This window comes from Chelonia mydas, chromosome 6, assembly GCF_015237465.2.
Source record: "Chelonia mydas isolate rCheMyd1 chromosome 6, rCheMyd1.pri.v2, whole genome shotgun sequence".
Classification (NCBI taxonomy): Eukaryota; Metazoa; Chordata; order Testudines; family Cheloniidae; genus Chelonia; species Chelonia mydas.
Genome location: NC_051246.2, coordinates 71,676,763 through 71,694,783, shown reverse-complemented (window position 1 = coordinate 71,694,783; position 18,021 = coordinate 71,676,763). Strand labels below are relative to the sequence as shown.

The 18,021-nt window shown below is 43.3% G+C and overlaps 1 protein-coding gene across 15 annotated transcripts in view; it reads left to right on the top strand.

The window, feature by feature from the left end:
- The window catches only part of MGA (MAX dimerization protein MGA), a 94,340-nt gene extending 76,668 nt beyond the window's left edge, over positions 1-17,672 (top strand). For 14 of the 15 annotated variants that reach the window (XM_043549854.1, XM_043549855.1, XM_037900437.2 and 11 more), the window contains 7 exons: positions 225-276; positions 1,624-1,806; positions 3,828-3,939; positions 6,852-7,085; positions 7,577-7,756; positions 9,347-9,499; positions 13,005-17,672. In XM_043549854.1, the coding sequence (XP_043405789.1) occupies positions 225-276; positions 1,624-1,806; positions 3,828-3,939; positions 6,852-7,085; positions 7,577-7,756; positions 9,347-9,499; positions 13,005-14,314 (2,224 nt within the window). In that variant the 3' untranslated portion in view covers positions 14,315-17,672. Of the gene's footprint in view, positions 1-224; positions 277-1,623; positions 1,807-3,827; positions 3,940-6,851; positions 7,086-7,576; positions 7,757-9,346; positions 9,500-10,402; positions 10,567-13,004 lie in introns of those variants that run through there. The other variant, XM_037900436.2, reaches the window with a different exon arrangement.
- The last annotated feature ends 349 nt before the right edge of the window (positions 17,673-18,021 follow it).

Genomic DNA, 18,021 nt, shown 5'->3' with positions numbered 1-18,021 from the left:
CATAAGTTTGCCATTTTGCCCTACAAGGTAATTTTACAGTTTTGAAACAGATTTGTCTAAAGATGGAGCCCACTCTCTTGGAGCAGCACTGGCAGCAGTATACCACCTCCACCTAGTTGCAAGGAAAATTCATTTCAAGGGAGAAACATGGATAATTCTAAGGCTGTTGGGAATGTAGTTAATGAGACTAGAGTAATGTTGGGGAAAACTTGCATCTCTTCCAGGCACCGTATTCATAATCCTTCGGATGAGAAGGTGGCAGACAAGTCTACTAAGGTATATATTTACTCTTCTTTTTCCTCTTAGTATCACATTTTTAAAGATAAACTTCCATACATAAACAACATTTGTTAAGTTTCTCTATCTTCTGTATATATTTATGGTTAAATACTGGGTAGGAGCCTAATTCCAAAGCCCAGTAATATTAAAAGAGAGACTGCCATTGACTTCAATGGCCTTTGGATCAGGGCTTAAATTTGAACAGTAAGAAATAATTGCCTTCACTGCCATTGTGTCTTATTAACTCTTAAGATGTCTTACAATTTTCTGTTTCTGGCATGTGTAATTTGCAGTGAAAATGCATATTATGTACCAAATTGAGAATTATGTTTTTTGTGACTAGGAAGGGAGTATAGGACTTATAAACACGACTGCTGCTTGTCAAAAGGAAACTGGATTGCTGAAAATGATAGCTTAGTTTAAATGGCCTACACTTCGGCAAAATTAAAGTGATCTCACAAAGATCTTTTGATCCAAAGACCATTGAACTCAAAAAGAGTCTTTCCGTAGACTCAAAATGACCTCAGAAATTTAGACTAACTTCCTATTGCTTGAAGAGGCCTGTAAGGAGTACAGTACTGCTTCACAAGGTAAAGTAATAGAACACATACTGCACCTGTCAGAGTAACAATAAAATAACAGACCTACCAGCCTAGAGTGGAGAGAGGAGTAATTCATGCCTGAGCATGATGGATATCTGCCTTTGCGGCAGCTGACTTAATCAGAGACTGCTTTGTGATACATTTTTAATTTAGTTTTAATCATAGAATGAAGTAATTAGTATCTTAAATTTAATTTGCTTATTAACTTCCCCCCACAGTCTTATCTGAGGTGCCTTCTTGTCCCCATCTTTCCATAGTCACTCACCTAAATATGAATGAAATTGGCTTAACTGCAAGGAAAATTAATATGTTTTGTTCGATTTGATGGTTTTCAAGATTTACTGGTTTTTTGAGAGGTTAGACAAAGGTTAGGTTTTGGGGAGAGGAGGTTACAAGTGGTTTTTATATAATATTAGAGTCAAGCCTTGTATTGCATAGTGTCTGTCTTATTTGAAGATATATAATGTATCCATACATGAAAAGCTGTTATCTTCCGAATGCCTTTGAGTGGAAAGGTTGTTGGACCTTCACCTTCATTGGTGACTCTGATATTCTGGCCCCCTTTCATTATATTCCACATATCCTGTAGTGTGTTATGCTTTCAAGAATATTCAGATTTCATTAAGACCTTGTAGCTAAACAGCAGAGTTTTATCCAGTAGTGATGTGACTTGCGTAGAAATGTGTCTTAATGACTCTGTAAATCAGGCTTGCATTTTTTCTCCTTGTTTCTTTTCCAACAGAAACCCCAATTCTGGAACAGAAAGCAGAAGAATGAGGCAGAGGCCTTTGCTCATTACCGCCAAACACACACAGCAAATGAACGCCGACGTCGCAATGAAATGAGGGATCTTTTTGAAAAGCTGAAAAGAGCTCTGGGACTGCATAGCCTTCCCAAGGTCTCCAAGTGCTACATCCTCAAACAGGTAGGCATTTTACAGCCCAAGCTCATATGGAGAAAAATACCTTTAAAGTGGGGCAAACTGACATCAGGTCTTTGAGAAACAATGTAGTAATATGAAAAATATTTTAGTGGTGAGTGTAGAAATTCTGTTCACCTGAATGTAGTCATTTCACAATGGGGAGAAATGGATTCATTCAAGAGCAAAATTTTAGGGTTGTGAATTTAACTCTGGAAAGTAACTGCTGGTGTGCCTTGGCAATTTTAAATTGTACAACCAGACAGTTTTGAGATATAATGAAAACAAATCTCCCTAATGTAAGAAGAGAGAGCCATTCGTGAAATATTTTATTTCAGCATAGCATTTAGATACAAAACTGTAAACGAAAGGAAACAAACGGCACATAATGAAGAGCCATAAATAATTACGCTCATCTGTACATTACATTCCTAGGGCTGTGTCGGTGGCTTTTGTTATACAGGTTAGACTAGATGTGAAACTAGATGTGCATAAAGATGAAGAGGAAGAAACCGACATTCATCCTATTTCAGTTGCATTCAGAGAAACATTACAATGCGATGACTGAACTTTTTAGACATAGATTTATGGAAGATAGATCCTGTCAAACTAACTTGATATATTTTTTTTTATGAGATTACAAGTTTGGTTGATAAAGGTAAGACCGTTGTTGTAGTATACGTGCACTTCTGTAAAGCATTTGATTTGGTACTACATGACATTTTGATTTAAAAAAATGAGAAAGATGTAAAATTAACGTGGCACACATTAAATGAATTAAAAGCTGGCTAACTGAGAGGGATCAAAATGTAATCGTAAGTAGGGATGCATCATCAAATGGCTGTGTTTCTAAGAGGGTCGTGCAGGGGTGGGTTCTTAGCCCCATGTGGTTTAACATTTTTGTTAATGATCTGGAGGAAAACATAAAATCATCACTGATGAGGATTGCAGGTAAGGCAAAAATTGCGAGTGGTAAATAATGAAAAGGACAGGTCACTGATACGGAGTGATCTGGATCGCTTGGCAAACTGGGTGCAAGCAAACAATATTCAGTATGATACTGCTAAATGTAAATGAATACATCTAGTAACAAAGAGTGTAGGCCATATTTACAGGATGGGGAACTCTATCCTGGGAAGCAGTGACTGGAAAAGATTTGGAAGTCATGGTGGATAATCTGCTGAACATTAGCTCCCAGTGTGATGCTATGGCCAAAAGAGCTAATGTAATCCTTGGATGCATAAACAGGAAATCTGAAATAGGGTAGCAAGGTTATTTTACTTCTGTGTTTGGAACCGGTGAAAGTGCTGCTGGAATAGTGTGTCCAGTTCTGGTGTCCACAGTTGAAGAAGGATGTTGAGAAATTGGACAGGGTTCAGAGAGGAGCCATGAAAATGATTAAAGGACTAGAAAAATGTGCTTTCTAATGATAGACTGAAGAAAGCTCGATCTGTTTAATTTATAGGAGAAAAGGTTAAGTGGTGACTTGATTACACTGTAAAATACCTGCATGGTACAAATATTTAATATTGAATTCTTCAGTCTAGCAGAGAAAAGTATATCATGATCCAATGACTGGAAGGTGAAGCAAGACAAATTCAGACTGGAAATACAGTATACATTTTTAACAGCGAGAGTAATTAACCACTGGAACAGTTTACCAAGGATCATGATGGTTTCTCCATCACTGACCATTTTTAAATCAAGAGTGGGTGTTTTTCTGAAATACATGATCTAGGAATTATTTTGGGGCAGTTCGGTGGCTTTTGTTATACAGGTTAGACTAGATGTGAAACTAGATGTGCGTAAAGATGAAGTGGAAGAAACCAACATTCATCCTATTTGAACTGCATTCAGAGAGACATTACAACACAGTGACTGAACTTTTTTTCTGTCTCCTTATTTCTTAAAATAATGATGGGAAATGTCTGTAGGGAGACTTTCAAAATGCCTTTTTGACTGGGAAAGGAGAACTACTTATTCTGCATTAGCTTGGTCTCTAAACTGGTATTCTGACATGCTTCTAGGCCTACGAAGAAATCCAGGGGTTGACTGATCAGGCAGATAAACTGATTGGGCAGAAGAACTTACTGACTCGCAAACAAGACATTCTGATCCGTAAAGTATCCACACTTTCAGGTGAGGTGGTTTAAGGGGACATAGTGGTTGGAATAGTGAAAGAAAGGACTTGAGGAAGTGGGGTGGCCATTAGTGGTTATACACAGAGGTGGTAGAATGTGCAGATATGAGATTTAGGGTCAGCTCCTCAAAGGTACATAGGTGCCTAACTCCCATTAAATACCTTTGAGAATCTGTCCATAGATTCTAAGAAAGAAGAAGACTAATTTGGGATTGGGGTGTGTTTCTGATAATATAAGGTACAGTGTCATAAACACAGAAAAGGAAGTATTTATTTCTTCAAGCAGCAAGGGCCAAAGATTCTACAGTGGATCTTCAGCTCATCTGCAGCTTTGAGGACAGAGCTCAGACCTGTCAATCACTGGCTCAGGGAAACAACCTTCCTGCTGAAGAGACCTGCTACTTTTGTTTCACCTCCACGGGTAAAGGAAGTGTGGACATACCTTCCTGCTGCAGAGCTTTAGGATCTTAGTATCCAGTGCACTGGGATATCCAGAGAGAAGAATATTTCACTTCCTCCAGAAACAGAGTTTTGTCCAAAGAGCCTTTCTCCTATATCCTCAACTGCAACACAGGGCTTCAACTTTGGACATCAGTCTGCTGCTAATTCCTTTCATGACATCCTTTCAACGGCTCTGTCCATATACTATCAATTGTCTACTGGTTTTTATGATAACAGCTGCATCAGCCAGATGGGATATGGAATTAGCAAGGTCCGGAGAATACAAGTATTGCATATTCCATGCTGATAAATTGGTTCTCAGGATGATCCTGATATTCATCTAGGCATGTAAAGTCAACTTCATATTTCATAAGTTATGGGTGGTAGGACTAAAGTCCTTCTGTCCCAAACCATTGTGCCTCATGGAAAAGCTGTGGCATATGGGATGTCCACCTAGCGCACAAAATTTATCTAGACAAACGTAAAACATTAAAGCAAGCAAGCTCACTATTTGCAGTCTATCTGTTGGGTGTAAGCAGGGAAGAGAGAGTGTTCGTATTTCAGAACCTTACATGTCTAGGTGGATCAGGTGGCATATACTTGAGCCATATGAGGGAAAGAATTTGTCTTTTAGTGAACTCTGGTCACACTCCGTAAATGCAGTATATGCCTCTGGATGGAGACATACTGTTCTTAAGAAGAAATCTGCAAGACAGCCTCCTGGTCCTTTATAATATGCTTCAGAGCTGGCAGGTAAGCCTCCCCTGCTGCTGTAGTTGGAAGGATGGTATTGACTATATAGTACCTCTGTGATTTGGGAAACAGCCTGTGTACAGTTTTATATGTAGTGTAGTTGTGGCTGTGTCGGTCTGCTCTGTGTGGCTCAAAAACTTGTGTTTCTCGCCAACAGAAGTTGTCCAATAAAAGATATTACCTCACCCACTTTGTCTTTCTGTGTATAGTTATATCAGTTTTGATCATGTATTAAGCTAAATTTCTAGGTAAATTCTCACCGTACCTACACACTGTTGATAAAATCCCATTGTACAGTCTGTGGATCTTACTGATCTGAATAATATTAAAACTTATAGGAGCTTACGCTAAAATTTTCCTTTCTTTGAATAGTAAGATCAACAGATCTGAACAACTTTGGGTAAGATGAAGAATCCCCATGCATAGCTAAGTAAATAATGTTCTCATGCCCAGCTGTCAGTGTATTCATAGTTAAGGACAACGCAGTTTTCATTGTAGCTGTGAAAGTTCTCAGCTGGCAACCTGTCCGTCAGGGAGGGACATATATCCCTGAGTCATTGGTTATTAGGTCTGAGTTCTGTCTATCAAAGCTGCAGACAGGCTGAAGACCAATTTTAAGATCTAATGTTTCTCCTTGAAGAAAGGAAATTTTGGGTAAATGTTGATACATTTTCCTGTTTCTGTGGTGTGCTCTAGACCGGGGTGGGCAAACTTTTTGGCCTGAGGGCCACATCAGCATTGCGAAACTGTATGGAGGGCCGGGTAGGGAAGGCTCTGCCTCCTGAAACAGCCTAGCCCCGCCCCCTATCCGCCCCTCCCACTTCCCGTCCCCCTCAAACTCCCGACCCATCCAACCCCTGCTGCTCCTTGTCCTTTGACCGTCCCCTCCTGAGATCCCCACCCCGAACTGCCCCCCAAGAGTCCACCCGCATCCCATCCCCCCGTCCCCTGACTGCCCCAACCCCTGTCTACACCTCCGCCCCCAAACAGGCCCCCCAGGACTCCCATGCCTATCCAACCCCCCTTGTTCCCTGACACACACCTCCCCCAAACCTCTTCCTCATCCAACCGCCCCTGCTTCCTGACTGCCTCAACCCCTGTTGACACCCCTGCCCCCCAGGACCCCACCCCCTATCCAACCCCCCCTGCTCCCTGTCCCCTGACTGCTCCGACCCCTATCAACCCCGCACTTCTCCCGACAGCGCCCCAGGGACTCCTATGCCTATCCAACTGCTCCCTGTCCCCTGATTGCCCCTGGGACCCCCTGCCCCTTATCCAACCCCCCCTCTCCCCGCCCCCTTACCATGCTGCTCAGAGCAGCAGGTGCTTGCAGCCACACCGCCTGCCCGGAGCCTGCCGTGCTGCCGGACAGGAGCAGCGGGCCAGAACACTGGCAGTGCGGCGCGCTGAGGCTTTGGGGGAGGGGGGACAGCAGGGGAGGGGCTGGAGGCTAGCCTCCACGGCCGGGAGCTCAGGGGCTGGGCAGGACAGTCCCGCGGGCTGGATGTGGCCCGCGGGCTGTAGTTTGCCCACCTCTGCTCTAGACTGTTCTTTGGAGATTGAAGGGGGTTTACTGCCCCCCCCCCCCCCCCCGCCAAAAAAATTTGCATTGGGGCTAACCTGCTGGGTCTGCATGGTTCCATTCCAACTCTTAGTCCTGAAAGCAAATAGAATCTGAGGACATGTTGACTCTCTGTCTCTGTTAACCTTTCTACAGGTAAGACAGAAGAGGTGGTCCTGAAGAAGCTAGAATATATTTATGCCAAACAGAAAGCAGTAGAAGCACAAAAGAAGAGGAAACAAGTTGAGCCAGAGGAACTTGTTGTGTCCACCAAGCCCAGCAGACAGCAAGAAGAATCCTCCACTTCCTCCAAAGAGTTGGAACAAATGATTGTGACAAATAGGCGGGGGAAGCCATTGATACTCGCCAGGAAAGGAGGCCAGGTTGCCGGTAGGCTGGGAAAGATATATGTTTGATCTAGTTGCAAAGGGAAAAATATATCATTGGATATCTTGGGTGGGAAATTGCAACCTGCTTTGTGTAGCCATCTTGCTATAAATTTACTAATTTAATACAAAGTAAAGGTGAAGTATTAAAACAAGAATGTTTGTGTGTGTTATGTATATTGTACGTTCTAAGGTACAGTCTAAGAGAGTCTGGCAGTTTACAAAAATCACATTAACTACTTCTGTGATTGGTTATGTGGGGTCTGAGATCTGCACATGGGGGAATTAAGATAATCTGAGTTTGCCAGTTACTAGCCGATTGTAGCCAAGAAGATTGTCCAAATTGAGCAAAGTGGGCTGAGGACACCAACATTGATACTCACTCAAAAGAGAATTGCTGTTCACTAGTAAGTTTATATTGGTTAAAGGCCTTTTGGCATGCAGTGTCAGAAGTATCACTTACAGTGTATGATTTATATTTGTGTTTTTATACAGTCGAGACTACATCCTCTCCTATTACATTAACTACTGCCAGCCTAGTGATGACTCCACAAGGGCAAGTGCTTACACTGAAGAGCCCCCTGATGCCAGGACAGGTAGCCACTGTTCCTTCTACACTCCTGCAAGCTGAGCTAAAGCCTCAAGTTGCCAGCAACACAGTGACAACACAGCCAGGTAAGGTCACATGATAGCAGGTTTTGGAAGGTAAGAACTGGTGTTGAATCTGTATCTATGTTCATTTATGCACTTCAGTTTATAAAAATAACATTTTTTCCTGTAAGAAGGCGTGTGCCTCACCAATAGTGTCCTTTTATATCATTCTTTCTGTATTCTCACAACTTCACTGAGTGTGGTGGATTCTTATGGAAATATACGTGTTATATAAAAAAGAGCTACAGTAACTCCTCACTTAACATTGTAGTTATGTTCCTGAAAAATGCAACTTTAAGTGAAACAATGTTAAACAAATCCAGTTTCCCCATAAGAATGAATGTAAATGCGGGGAGGGGGTAGGTTCCAGGGAAATTGTTTTTTGCCATACAGTACATACATACTATAGTTGGGAGGTGCCCCCGCCTTACCCCACACAGGAGCAGCCCACTGGCACTGGAGACAATGAGGCAGGCAAGGAGGCTGAAGGTGCTGTAAGCTAGGAGAAGCACGTTGTGCAGCAGCAGCGGCAGCTTCCCCTACTCTGCAAGCACCAGGGATGGGGGGCTCAACCCTCGGCCTGCCCACTCCACCCCTTCCCCCAAGCCCCCACCCTTAACCTGCCTCTTCTTCGCCACTCTGCACATTGCGTCCTCGCTCCTCCCTCCTCTGCCTCAGGCCCATGGCAATCAGCTGGCTTGTGGCATTCAGGAGGCAGGAGGGAGTGGGGAGAAGCGAGGACATGGCGCGTAGGCTCCCCCTCCCTCCCCTGCCTCCTGAACACCGCAAGCCAGCTGATTGCCACGGGCAGGGGAGGGAGAGGGAGACTGCGCGGCACGTCCTCGCTCCTCCGCGCTCCCTCCTGCTTGCGGCAATCAGCTGACTTGCGGCGTTCAGGGGGCAGGAGGGAGCGGGGAGGAGCGAGGACTCCGTGCGCAGCTTCCCCCCCCCTCCCCTGCCTGCTGCCCGCAGCAATCAGTTGGTTTGTGGCGTTCAAGAGGCAGTGAAGGGAGGAGGAGCCTGCGCGCCGAGTCCTTGCTCCTTCCCCTTCCCTCCTGAATGCCACAAGCCAGCTGATGGCTGCGGGCTGGAGGAGGGGGAAGGGGCTGATCTGTGGCGTCTGCCAGCAGGCGGGAGGTGCTGTGGGGGGGGGGCGGCGTAAGGGAGCTGATAGGGGAGCTGCCAGCTGTGGACAAAGCAGACAGCTAAACTACATTATAACGAAGCATTGCACAACTTTAAATGGAGCATGTTCTGTAATTGAGCAGGGACATAAGATCAAAACAACGTTAAGCAGGGAGTTACTGTACTTGATTATACAACCAAAATCTTAACCAAGTCAATTGAGCTGTTTATGGTTTTATCATCAGGTAAATAGAATCTGTTGTTGAATGTTAGTATTTCCAAATGAAAGAGAAAGGAAAAATATCTGAAATGTTGTGTAGAAGGGAGAGTATCGGGCTGATTTGTATTAGAAATAGAACAATCAGATAACCATTTCATAGACTGCTTTCAGATGGTAGTATAGTATCAGATACAGCATGGAGCTGTAGTGCTGTATTTCCTGTTTTTGAGCCGGTATCTAAAAAAGAATTGCTCTTCTTCCCAAATAAGGTATTGCATCCGTGATGATTCAGCTACCAGGCTCAACAGTTCCTGTCCAAGTGAAAGGCATCCTCACTAACTCAGCCATTCCCATTACATTGTCAACCGTTGCCAGTAACCCAGTGCCCCCCGCTGTAGGAACAGCTGCAGAACCTGCTTCAGGTAAGTTCTTCAATCACAAATCCTTATGTTTGGGGGTATGGAAAGCTCTCTTTGCAAATATTTAGGTTCAGCTTTTCTTCAGGATAGTAAATAACATTGCATCTCACCTTCACGGTTTTGTAGCTCTCAGTAAAATTATGTGCGGGGGACAGGGGCATTTATTTGACCTCCTATTCAGCAGCACTTAAGGTTTGAGCCATCTTGGAAGTCTCATGTCTGACACTATTAAAGCTGAACCATTTGACGGAAGTATTGTGCATGGGGTCTAGGCAGAGATAGTGGATGTTTATATTAGTAGAGCTTCCTGTCATCCAGTGCATAGAACTCCAAGAGACGACCACTCGCCATCTTACTGGAGATACCCATATAACGGGGCATATGGAGCAAAGGAGGAAAGGAAAAGGTCAGTTTCAGATGTAGGGCTGGGGAAAATCTGACTGCCGTGTTTCGGAACTGTTTTGGAATCCAAAGCAGATGCTACCAGTGTAGCAGTGTACAGCAGATTATTGTGCAAATACAGTAGTATTTCTTGATGGCAGTGAGCATTACATGGCTTTCACCAACCCACTTTAGAAAATTCCTCTTCACTGAAGAAGCTCTGGAAAAGGAGAGGCTGGTAAACTTAGCTTAGTGAATGATGGCAGTAATTCCACTATTAATTAGAATGAACTAATCATTATTCTAAAAATTAATGTAGAAGTGGCACTCTACACAGGCCTGCTCTGTAGTAGTTATATCTACTGACTTCAGGGCAAATGAATGAACATATTGCTTTTACTTCTGCTTCTGGAGAGCAAGCGCAGCTAAGAGAGACTGTGTGAGGATTTTCTGTCTTGTGTATCACCAGAAGAATTGTTTGCTATATTCCAATCAGTTTCGCTTGTGTCAATCCACTGAAAACAGGAGGAATTGCACACATGGCACTGAGGGACATAGCCTGAAGATACAGGGTTACACACGTGTAACTGAGGGCTGAATTTTGTCTGCAGAATGCTTACTACTGGTAGGTTTCAGAGTAGCAGCCGTGTTCGTCTGTGTCCGCAAAAAGAAAAGGAATACTTGTGGCACCTTAGAGACTAACAAATGTATTTGAGCATAAGCTTTCATGAGCTACAGCTCACTTCATTGGATGCATGCAGTGGAAAATACAGTAGAGGAATTTTATATACACAGAGAACATGAAACAATGGGTGTTACCATACACACTGTAACGAGAGTGATCAGGTAAGGTGAGCTATTACCAGCAGGAGAGGGGACGGGGAGAGGGAGAACAACCTTTCGTAGTGATAATCAAGGTGGGCCGTTTCCAGCAGTTGATAAGAACGTGTGAGGAACGGGGCGGGGGGAATAAACATGGGGAAATAGTTTTACTTTGTGTAATGACACATCCACTCCCAGTCTTTATTCAGGCCTAAGTTAATGGTGTCCAGTTTACAAATTAATTCCAATTCAGCAGTCTCTCGTTAGAGTCTGTTTTTGAAGGTTTTTTTGTTGAAGAATTGCAACTTTTAAGTCTGTAATCGAGTGATCAGAGAGATTGAAGTGTTCTCTGACTGTTTTTTGAATTTTATAATTCTTGACGTCTGATTTGTGTCCATTTATTCTTTTACATAGAGACTGTCCAGTTTGGCCAATGTACATGGCAGAGGGGCGTTGCTTGCACATGATGACATATGTCACATTAGTAGATGTGCAGGTGAACAAGCCTCTGATAGTGTGGCTGATGTGATTAGGCCCTATGATGGTGTCCCCTGAATATTTATGTGGACACAGTTGGCAACGGGCTTTGTTGCAAGGATAGGTTCCTGGGTTAGTGGTTTTGTTGTGTGGTGTGTGGTTGCTGGTGAGTATTTGCTTCAGGTTGGGGGGCTGTCTGTAAGCAAGGACTGGCCTGTCTCCCAAGATCTGTGAGAATGATGGGTTGTCCTTCAGGATAGGTTGTAGATCCTTGATGATGTACTGGAGAGGTTTTAGTTGGGAGCTGAAGGTGATGGCTAGTGGCGTTCTATTATTTTCTTTGTTAGGCCTGTCCTGTAGTAGGTAACTTCTGGATACTCTTCTGGCTCTGTCAGTCTGTTTCTTCACATCAGCAGGTGGGTACTGTAGTTGTAAGAACGCTTGATAGAGATCTTGTAGGTGTTTGTCTCTGTCTGAGGGGTTGGAGCAAATGCGGTTGTATCTTAGAGTTTGGCTGTAGACAATGGATCGTGTGGTGTGGTCTGGATGGAAGCTGGAGGCATGTAGGTAAGTATAGCGGTCAGTAGGTTTCCGGTATAGGGTGGTGTTTACTGTGCTAAGAAGCGATGGTCACATAGTGTCCAGGAAGTGGATCTCTTGTGTGGACTGGTCCAGGTTGAGGTTGATGGTGGGATGGAAATTGTTGAAATCATGGTGGAATTCCTTAAGGGCTTCTTTTCCATGGGTCCGGATGATGAAGATGTCATCAATGTAGCGCAAGTAGAGTAGGAGCATTAGGGGATGAGAGCTGAGGAAGCGTTGTTCTAAGTCATCCATAAAAATGTTGGCATACTGTGGGGCCATGCGGGTACCCATAGCAGTGCCACTGATCTGAAGGTATACATTCTCCCCAAATGTGAAATAGTTATGGGTGAGGACAAAGTTCAGCCACCAGGTTTGCCGTGACATTATCGGGGATACTGTTCCTGACGGCTTGTAGTCCATCTTTGTGTGGAATGTTGGTGTAGAGGGCTTCTATATCCATAGTGGCTAAGATGGTGTTTTCAGGAAGATCACCGATGGATTGTAGTTTCTCCAGGAAGTCAGTGGTGTCTCGAAGATAGCTGGGAGTGCTGGTAGCGTAGGGCCTGAGGAGGGAGTCTACATAGCCAGACAATCCTGCTGTCAGGGTGCCAATGCCTGAGATGTCAACTGATGAAAATGGCCCACCTTGATTATCACTACAAAAGGTGGTGGTGTTTTTTTCTCTCCTGCTGCTAATAGCTCACCTTACCTGATCACTCTCGTTACAGTGTGTATGGTAACATCCGTTGTTCTCTGTGTATATAAAATCCCCCTACTGTATTTTCCACTGCATGTATCCGATGAAGTGAGCTGTAGCTCATGAAAGCTTATGTTCAAATACATTTGTTAGTCTCTAAGGTGCCACAAGTCCTCCTTTTCTTTTTACTACTGGTAGTCAACTGACAGATGGGAAAAGATCCTAAGATGAGTTTGCAAGGGTTGGCCTTAGGGGGGAAAACCTCTATCAAACATGCTCAACTGAAAAACAAAAATTCTGCTAGACAATAGACATCATGGGATTTCATATTATTTATACAACTCACTCTTCAGAGTGGATTGAATGTTAAATTTGTAGGGGAAAAAAAGAAGGTACAAACCGCCCAAGACACTCTATTTCAGGAGATGCTTTAAACTCTTTGTAAGGGTGGTTTTGTTGGGGGGGAGATGATGTGGGAGGGGGCAGATTGTCTTCAGCTTCAGTCACCAGTGATCCTGATGAGTTTTGCTTTGTTTGGTATTGCAGAGAGTGAAGATTCATTCATGATGCCAAAGATTGTTAATGTGACATCACTGGCTGCTGAAGGGGGTGTGAATTTAAACCTGAATAGAAACAAGAATTCTCATGTAACCCCAGGTGCTGGTGCCCAGACATCTGAGCCGTCCCTGAAAGTAGGACCTCATGAAAGTAGGCGGAATGAGGACATCCTTTCAGAAGAAAAAAACAAGGCATCTCCTGGAGACAGCTGTGGAGATGGAAGAAGTGCCACAGGGCCCACACAAATTTTCCTTGAAAATAAAGACAACAGCTTTCCACAGATTCGGAATGTACCCAGTGTGAAGGACTCCTCAGAGTCCTTTGCTAAAAAGTCTTGCATTGGAGAGTTTCTTGGAAGCCAGGGGAGGAGGAAAGAGACTGATCAGGGAAGGGAAAGGTTGAAGCCAAAGGATTCTCCATTCCGCAAGCTGCAGGTTAAAGATCTCAAAGACTCCAGGATAGAAATGGAACTGAGGAAGGTAGCCTCTGCAATAGAGGAAGCAGAACTAGACCCAAGTGAGTTACTGGGCAGCATTGAGGAGAGTGATGACACTGATGAAACCCTCACTTCACTTCTCAATGAAATTGCCTTTCTCAATCAGCAGCTGAATGATGACACTTCTGGCATGTCAGAGCTGCCCAGTACCCTGAGCTCAGACTTTTCTCCAGAAGACTCTGAAACTCGGAGGGGAACTGCCAGTGAACTGACCACTGCAGCTGGAGCCTCCTTCCAGTTTGGTCACTTGGGTAGCAGTTTCAAGGGCCTTTCTGAAGTTCGAGAGAGTAGTGGCTCCATAAGTCCCCTCCTGCTTCACCTGGAAGATGACGACCTTACTGATGGTGAGAGGAACTCTGCAGAGCCTTCATCTCAAGCAGATATTTTGAAGATAGTGATAGGCTCTGAAATGAAGGACCCACTTGCCAACCTTTCAGTAACTGGTGGTGGAAGTGGTAAAACCTTAGATCCCCTGGCAGAGATCAGTGTGTCTCCTCCAATCCTGCAGATGAAAACTAATCTAGAAGCTGGTAACACTGACACACTGTGGAGGCCTATGCCCAAACTAGCACCACTGGGGTTAAAAGTTGCAAATCTTCCTTTAGACTCAGAAGGGCAGAGTACCAAGGTGATGCCAGTATTGGCACCTGTAGTTGCAAAACTGGCACCCGTTGGTTTAAAAACTAAATTACCTGCAACTGACCTGGAAGGACAGGACAGTAAAATAATGCCCACATTAGCATCTGTGGTTGCAAAATTGAACAGTATTGGGACCTTGCCTTCAAATTCTGCAGGCAAATAAATACTTGGATTTTTTAGAGACCGAAAGGAAAATCTGGAGCAATTTGGACTATGAAAGGAATTGGTATCTTGAGTTTTAACATCTTCCCTTGTCTCCAGACACTTGTTCCTGTATCCCTGTAAAGAAAACATGGTATCAGTGCACTCTTCTGACTGAGGGCAGGCCCCAAGCTGAGAAATCAATGCTATGAAACTTTAATTGTGCTAACGTAAATTTTACCTCACTATTGTGTTCTGGATGTTCATCCCCCAGAAAGAAAGATGATGATGTATTACCATTGCTGGGCATATGGTATCCTTCCAACAGTGGGTCCTTCACAAAGAGTTTAGGAAACTAGAGGTCTGATGGACCCGGGCCACTGAGAGATTCATACCCTAACAGAGATGCAGTTGTTTCTGGATGAGGAGAAATCAGGAGTACTAGCGTTTGTACCAGCCAAATTAACTATCTATGCAGAAGCAGGGATGTTCACAGCTGCAGTTTGTGCACAGCCCACAAAATGTAATGAGCTTGTGTAAATGAGATTGGAGCAAGCTTGTTCAAACTGGTTGCCTTGGGTGGAGGAATGGGAGATCAGGGATAGATTTCCCAGAATGCTAATGTCAAAAATTTCCATTCTTCAGTGAGTGAGAATTATCTTCCTGCTCAGACTCTCTCTGGTAGTTTCTGCCCACATCATTTCCATATGAAATCTTAAACTCCCATTTTAAGGTGAAGAAGGACATTTTCATAGTGATGATTGCAACACCCCAGTGTGTTTTTTTAGTTAGCTAATTTTAAAAAGAGAAAACCCTGCCATGTTCTTCCTTGAGCGTTCTGGGAATGAGACAGCATCCAGAACGAACAGATTCAGACAGGAGAAATCCATCTGAGTACCAGATTGCTAACTCCTTAAAAGCATCGCTGAGGTAGTTTGAGTGTCATTTGTCTCCATTCTCCTCTCCTTCCTTCCCTATTTCCTCCCTTCCTCATGGTTCTTGAAGACATATACATCTCGAAGACATTTACAGGAAGTGACCCTTTCAGAATTATTAGGACATGAAAGTGTGTGGGTGCGCGTGCGTGTGCACGCGTCCTTCCAAACTATCCATTTCTTTATGAATTCAGGAAAGGTACTCAGAGGTTCTCATTGCATTTACGCAAGATGTGTATAGCAAAAAAACAAAAAATGCTCATTACCAGGGAAATCGGGCAGTATTTGAATCACAAGATGTATTTTTTATTCTCTTCTGCCACCACTTATTCAATAAACTGTAGTTACTCTTCAATGTTAAGCTGTTGGAAGTGAAGGGCCTGCAGACTGTAAAGATATTTATATTTTTGTACACAATTTTTGTTTTCTTAGCTTCCTTGAAGAATGAAATTTTCAGCCGAGAAGAGACTATTTGTTAATGTGTATAAATGATTTTTTCCTATCTAGTTTGTAAATAATAGGAATTATGGTGGACTTCAGGGGCTTCTTAGGTGCTCCTCAAAAGTGAAAATCACTGCTGTGAAAATTGTGTAGAATCTGGGAAACGGCGCATTTTGCCTTTCTTGCATAATTGTATTTAGGAATGTAATCCCTGCTCTTAATGCCTCAGCAGCAGAAATTGGGATTCCGTGTGCCCCCAGTGATCCACCCCACCCCCTCCACCCCGCCGTGATGCACTATTGCGGGAGCTTCCATCTCTCCCAGCGCCAAGGCTGTGCCTGTGTCTGACAGTCACATGCACGTGCTGTAAGTGATGATCTTCCACTCTTCAGAAGCAGCGTCAAACTCTACATTTGCAAAAGTATGCCCTATACAGTAAGCTGCAGCTTCTGGACTTGTGTCTAGAATGGCTGTGTCACTGGGTATGTATATCTTGTGTTGTTTCCTTTTCTTTGTTACAATTTCCTATTGGGCTTCAGAGCAAAGAAAGGCTTCTTAAGATGGGCATGCATAAAGTTGCTCCAGACACTGTGTAATGGAGGTGTCTTCACCTTGGGATTCTACAAGGCATTTTTGAAAACAGTTGGACAGGTGTGTGTCACTTCTACTGCCTTTGCATATTTTACAGTTTAACCTCAGTTTGTATCATAAATGCTAATCTCCTTCCTGCACTAAAGGGTTGAAGAAGAGGGTGTGGGTTAGTATGAGAGCCATGCAAAGCCTTACAGATATCATTCAATGCCTTATAAAGGGGAACTAGCCTATAAATACATGTTTACATCTACTCCTTAGAGATTAAAGGCTAGATCCGAACCTCGTTTACACCAGTATAAATCTGGAGTAACTGTATTGATCTCAGTTGAGTTACACCAGATTTACACTGATGTACCTGAGAGGTTGGCCCTGGGTATTTTAAATTGGCTGAGGTTGCTTGTCATTATGCCCAAGACAGTTTGATTTGCCATTAAATTCAACTCCTTGCTGTGTGAAACAGCCATCAGCATTGCACTGACGGTGCCACACGCACAAAAAAGCCACTAAATTTCCTCTCTGGCCCCTATCGCTTCTTGATCCAAAATGGCTGCTGTTCACTTTAGTGTTAAAATTAAGTGTGCATTAATCCATGTCTGTACATTAAGAAAAATATGCCTTTCACATTTCATAGGACACAGATAGCATTAAAGTCACTCAAACACTCTTTTAAAATAACCCTTCTGCCTTGAGGGGGCAAGGTGATAGAAAATGCCTAGATATATATTTACTGTTTGGCAGTGGGCAGTCAGGAATGCCTGCTGTAACAAAAGCATATCGTTGAGATAAAAGCTGACCTGCCTGATGCCAGAAAACTGTCAGTAAGTCAGCCGAGAACAGACCCCAAAGTCAAAAGATGCCCAATAGGCACACAGCCAAGAAAGATGTTGGCAGGTTCTGCCAAGCAACAGAGCCCCTTTGAAAAGCTCATTAGCGTTTGCTTTTCCTTACCCTCACATCCCATCTTTGCATTTCACTATCATTCTGAATGTCGAATCCCCTCCCACCCACAGCCCCCAAATCAACTGGTTGGGAACAAACCTTTTGGAAATTATGCATACTATTTTTAAGAGACAATAATGCAAGAATGTGTTACTTTGGTAGTGAGTGGGTTTTGGAATCAGGAGAACAATAGAAACCCCTGCAAAGAGCACATTCTCACTAGACCAAGAATCCTGGAAATTTTGTTTGGTTTTTTAGACATGTCTGTAAATAGACAAATGTTTTTAAGAATATAATGCAATGTCAGATTTAGCTTTTTTCCTTTTATATATTAAAAATATATCTTTCCCTCTTTTCAGCTTTTGAAAAATTGATATTTTTGTAGAAATCTAACAGTACGGGACTGTTCAATGACTGTATGTGAGAGAGAGGAAATGTAAAACTAAAATAAACCAATCAAGTTCAACCAGGGACTGGCTTTGGAAGCTTTTATTATTGGGAGGGAGAATGGGATGAATAATAAAGTATTAATTGCCTTGGTGGTGGTGTGTGGAATTGCACAACCAAGCAAAGCTAGAAATATTTAGTCTTTAAATATAGTTCACGCTCTGTATTTATTGTGTGTACTGCGCTAACACCTAAGAGCGCCAGTCATGGATCAGGTGCTGTACAAACACAGAACAAAAAGATAGTCCTTCTCCCAAAGAGCTTAATTTTCATCTCTCTGCTTCTCCAATAAATCAAAAACAAATATCAACTTCTCATATAAAAGAGGGGATTGTTTTTGTTAATGGAAAGTCTTAAAGATTTGATCAGACAG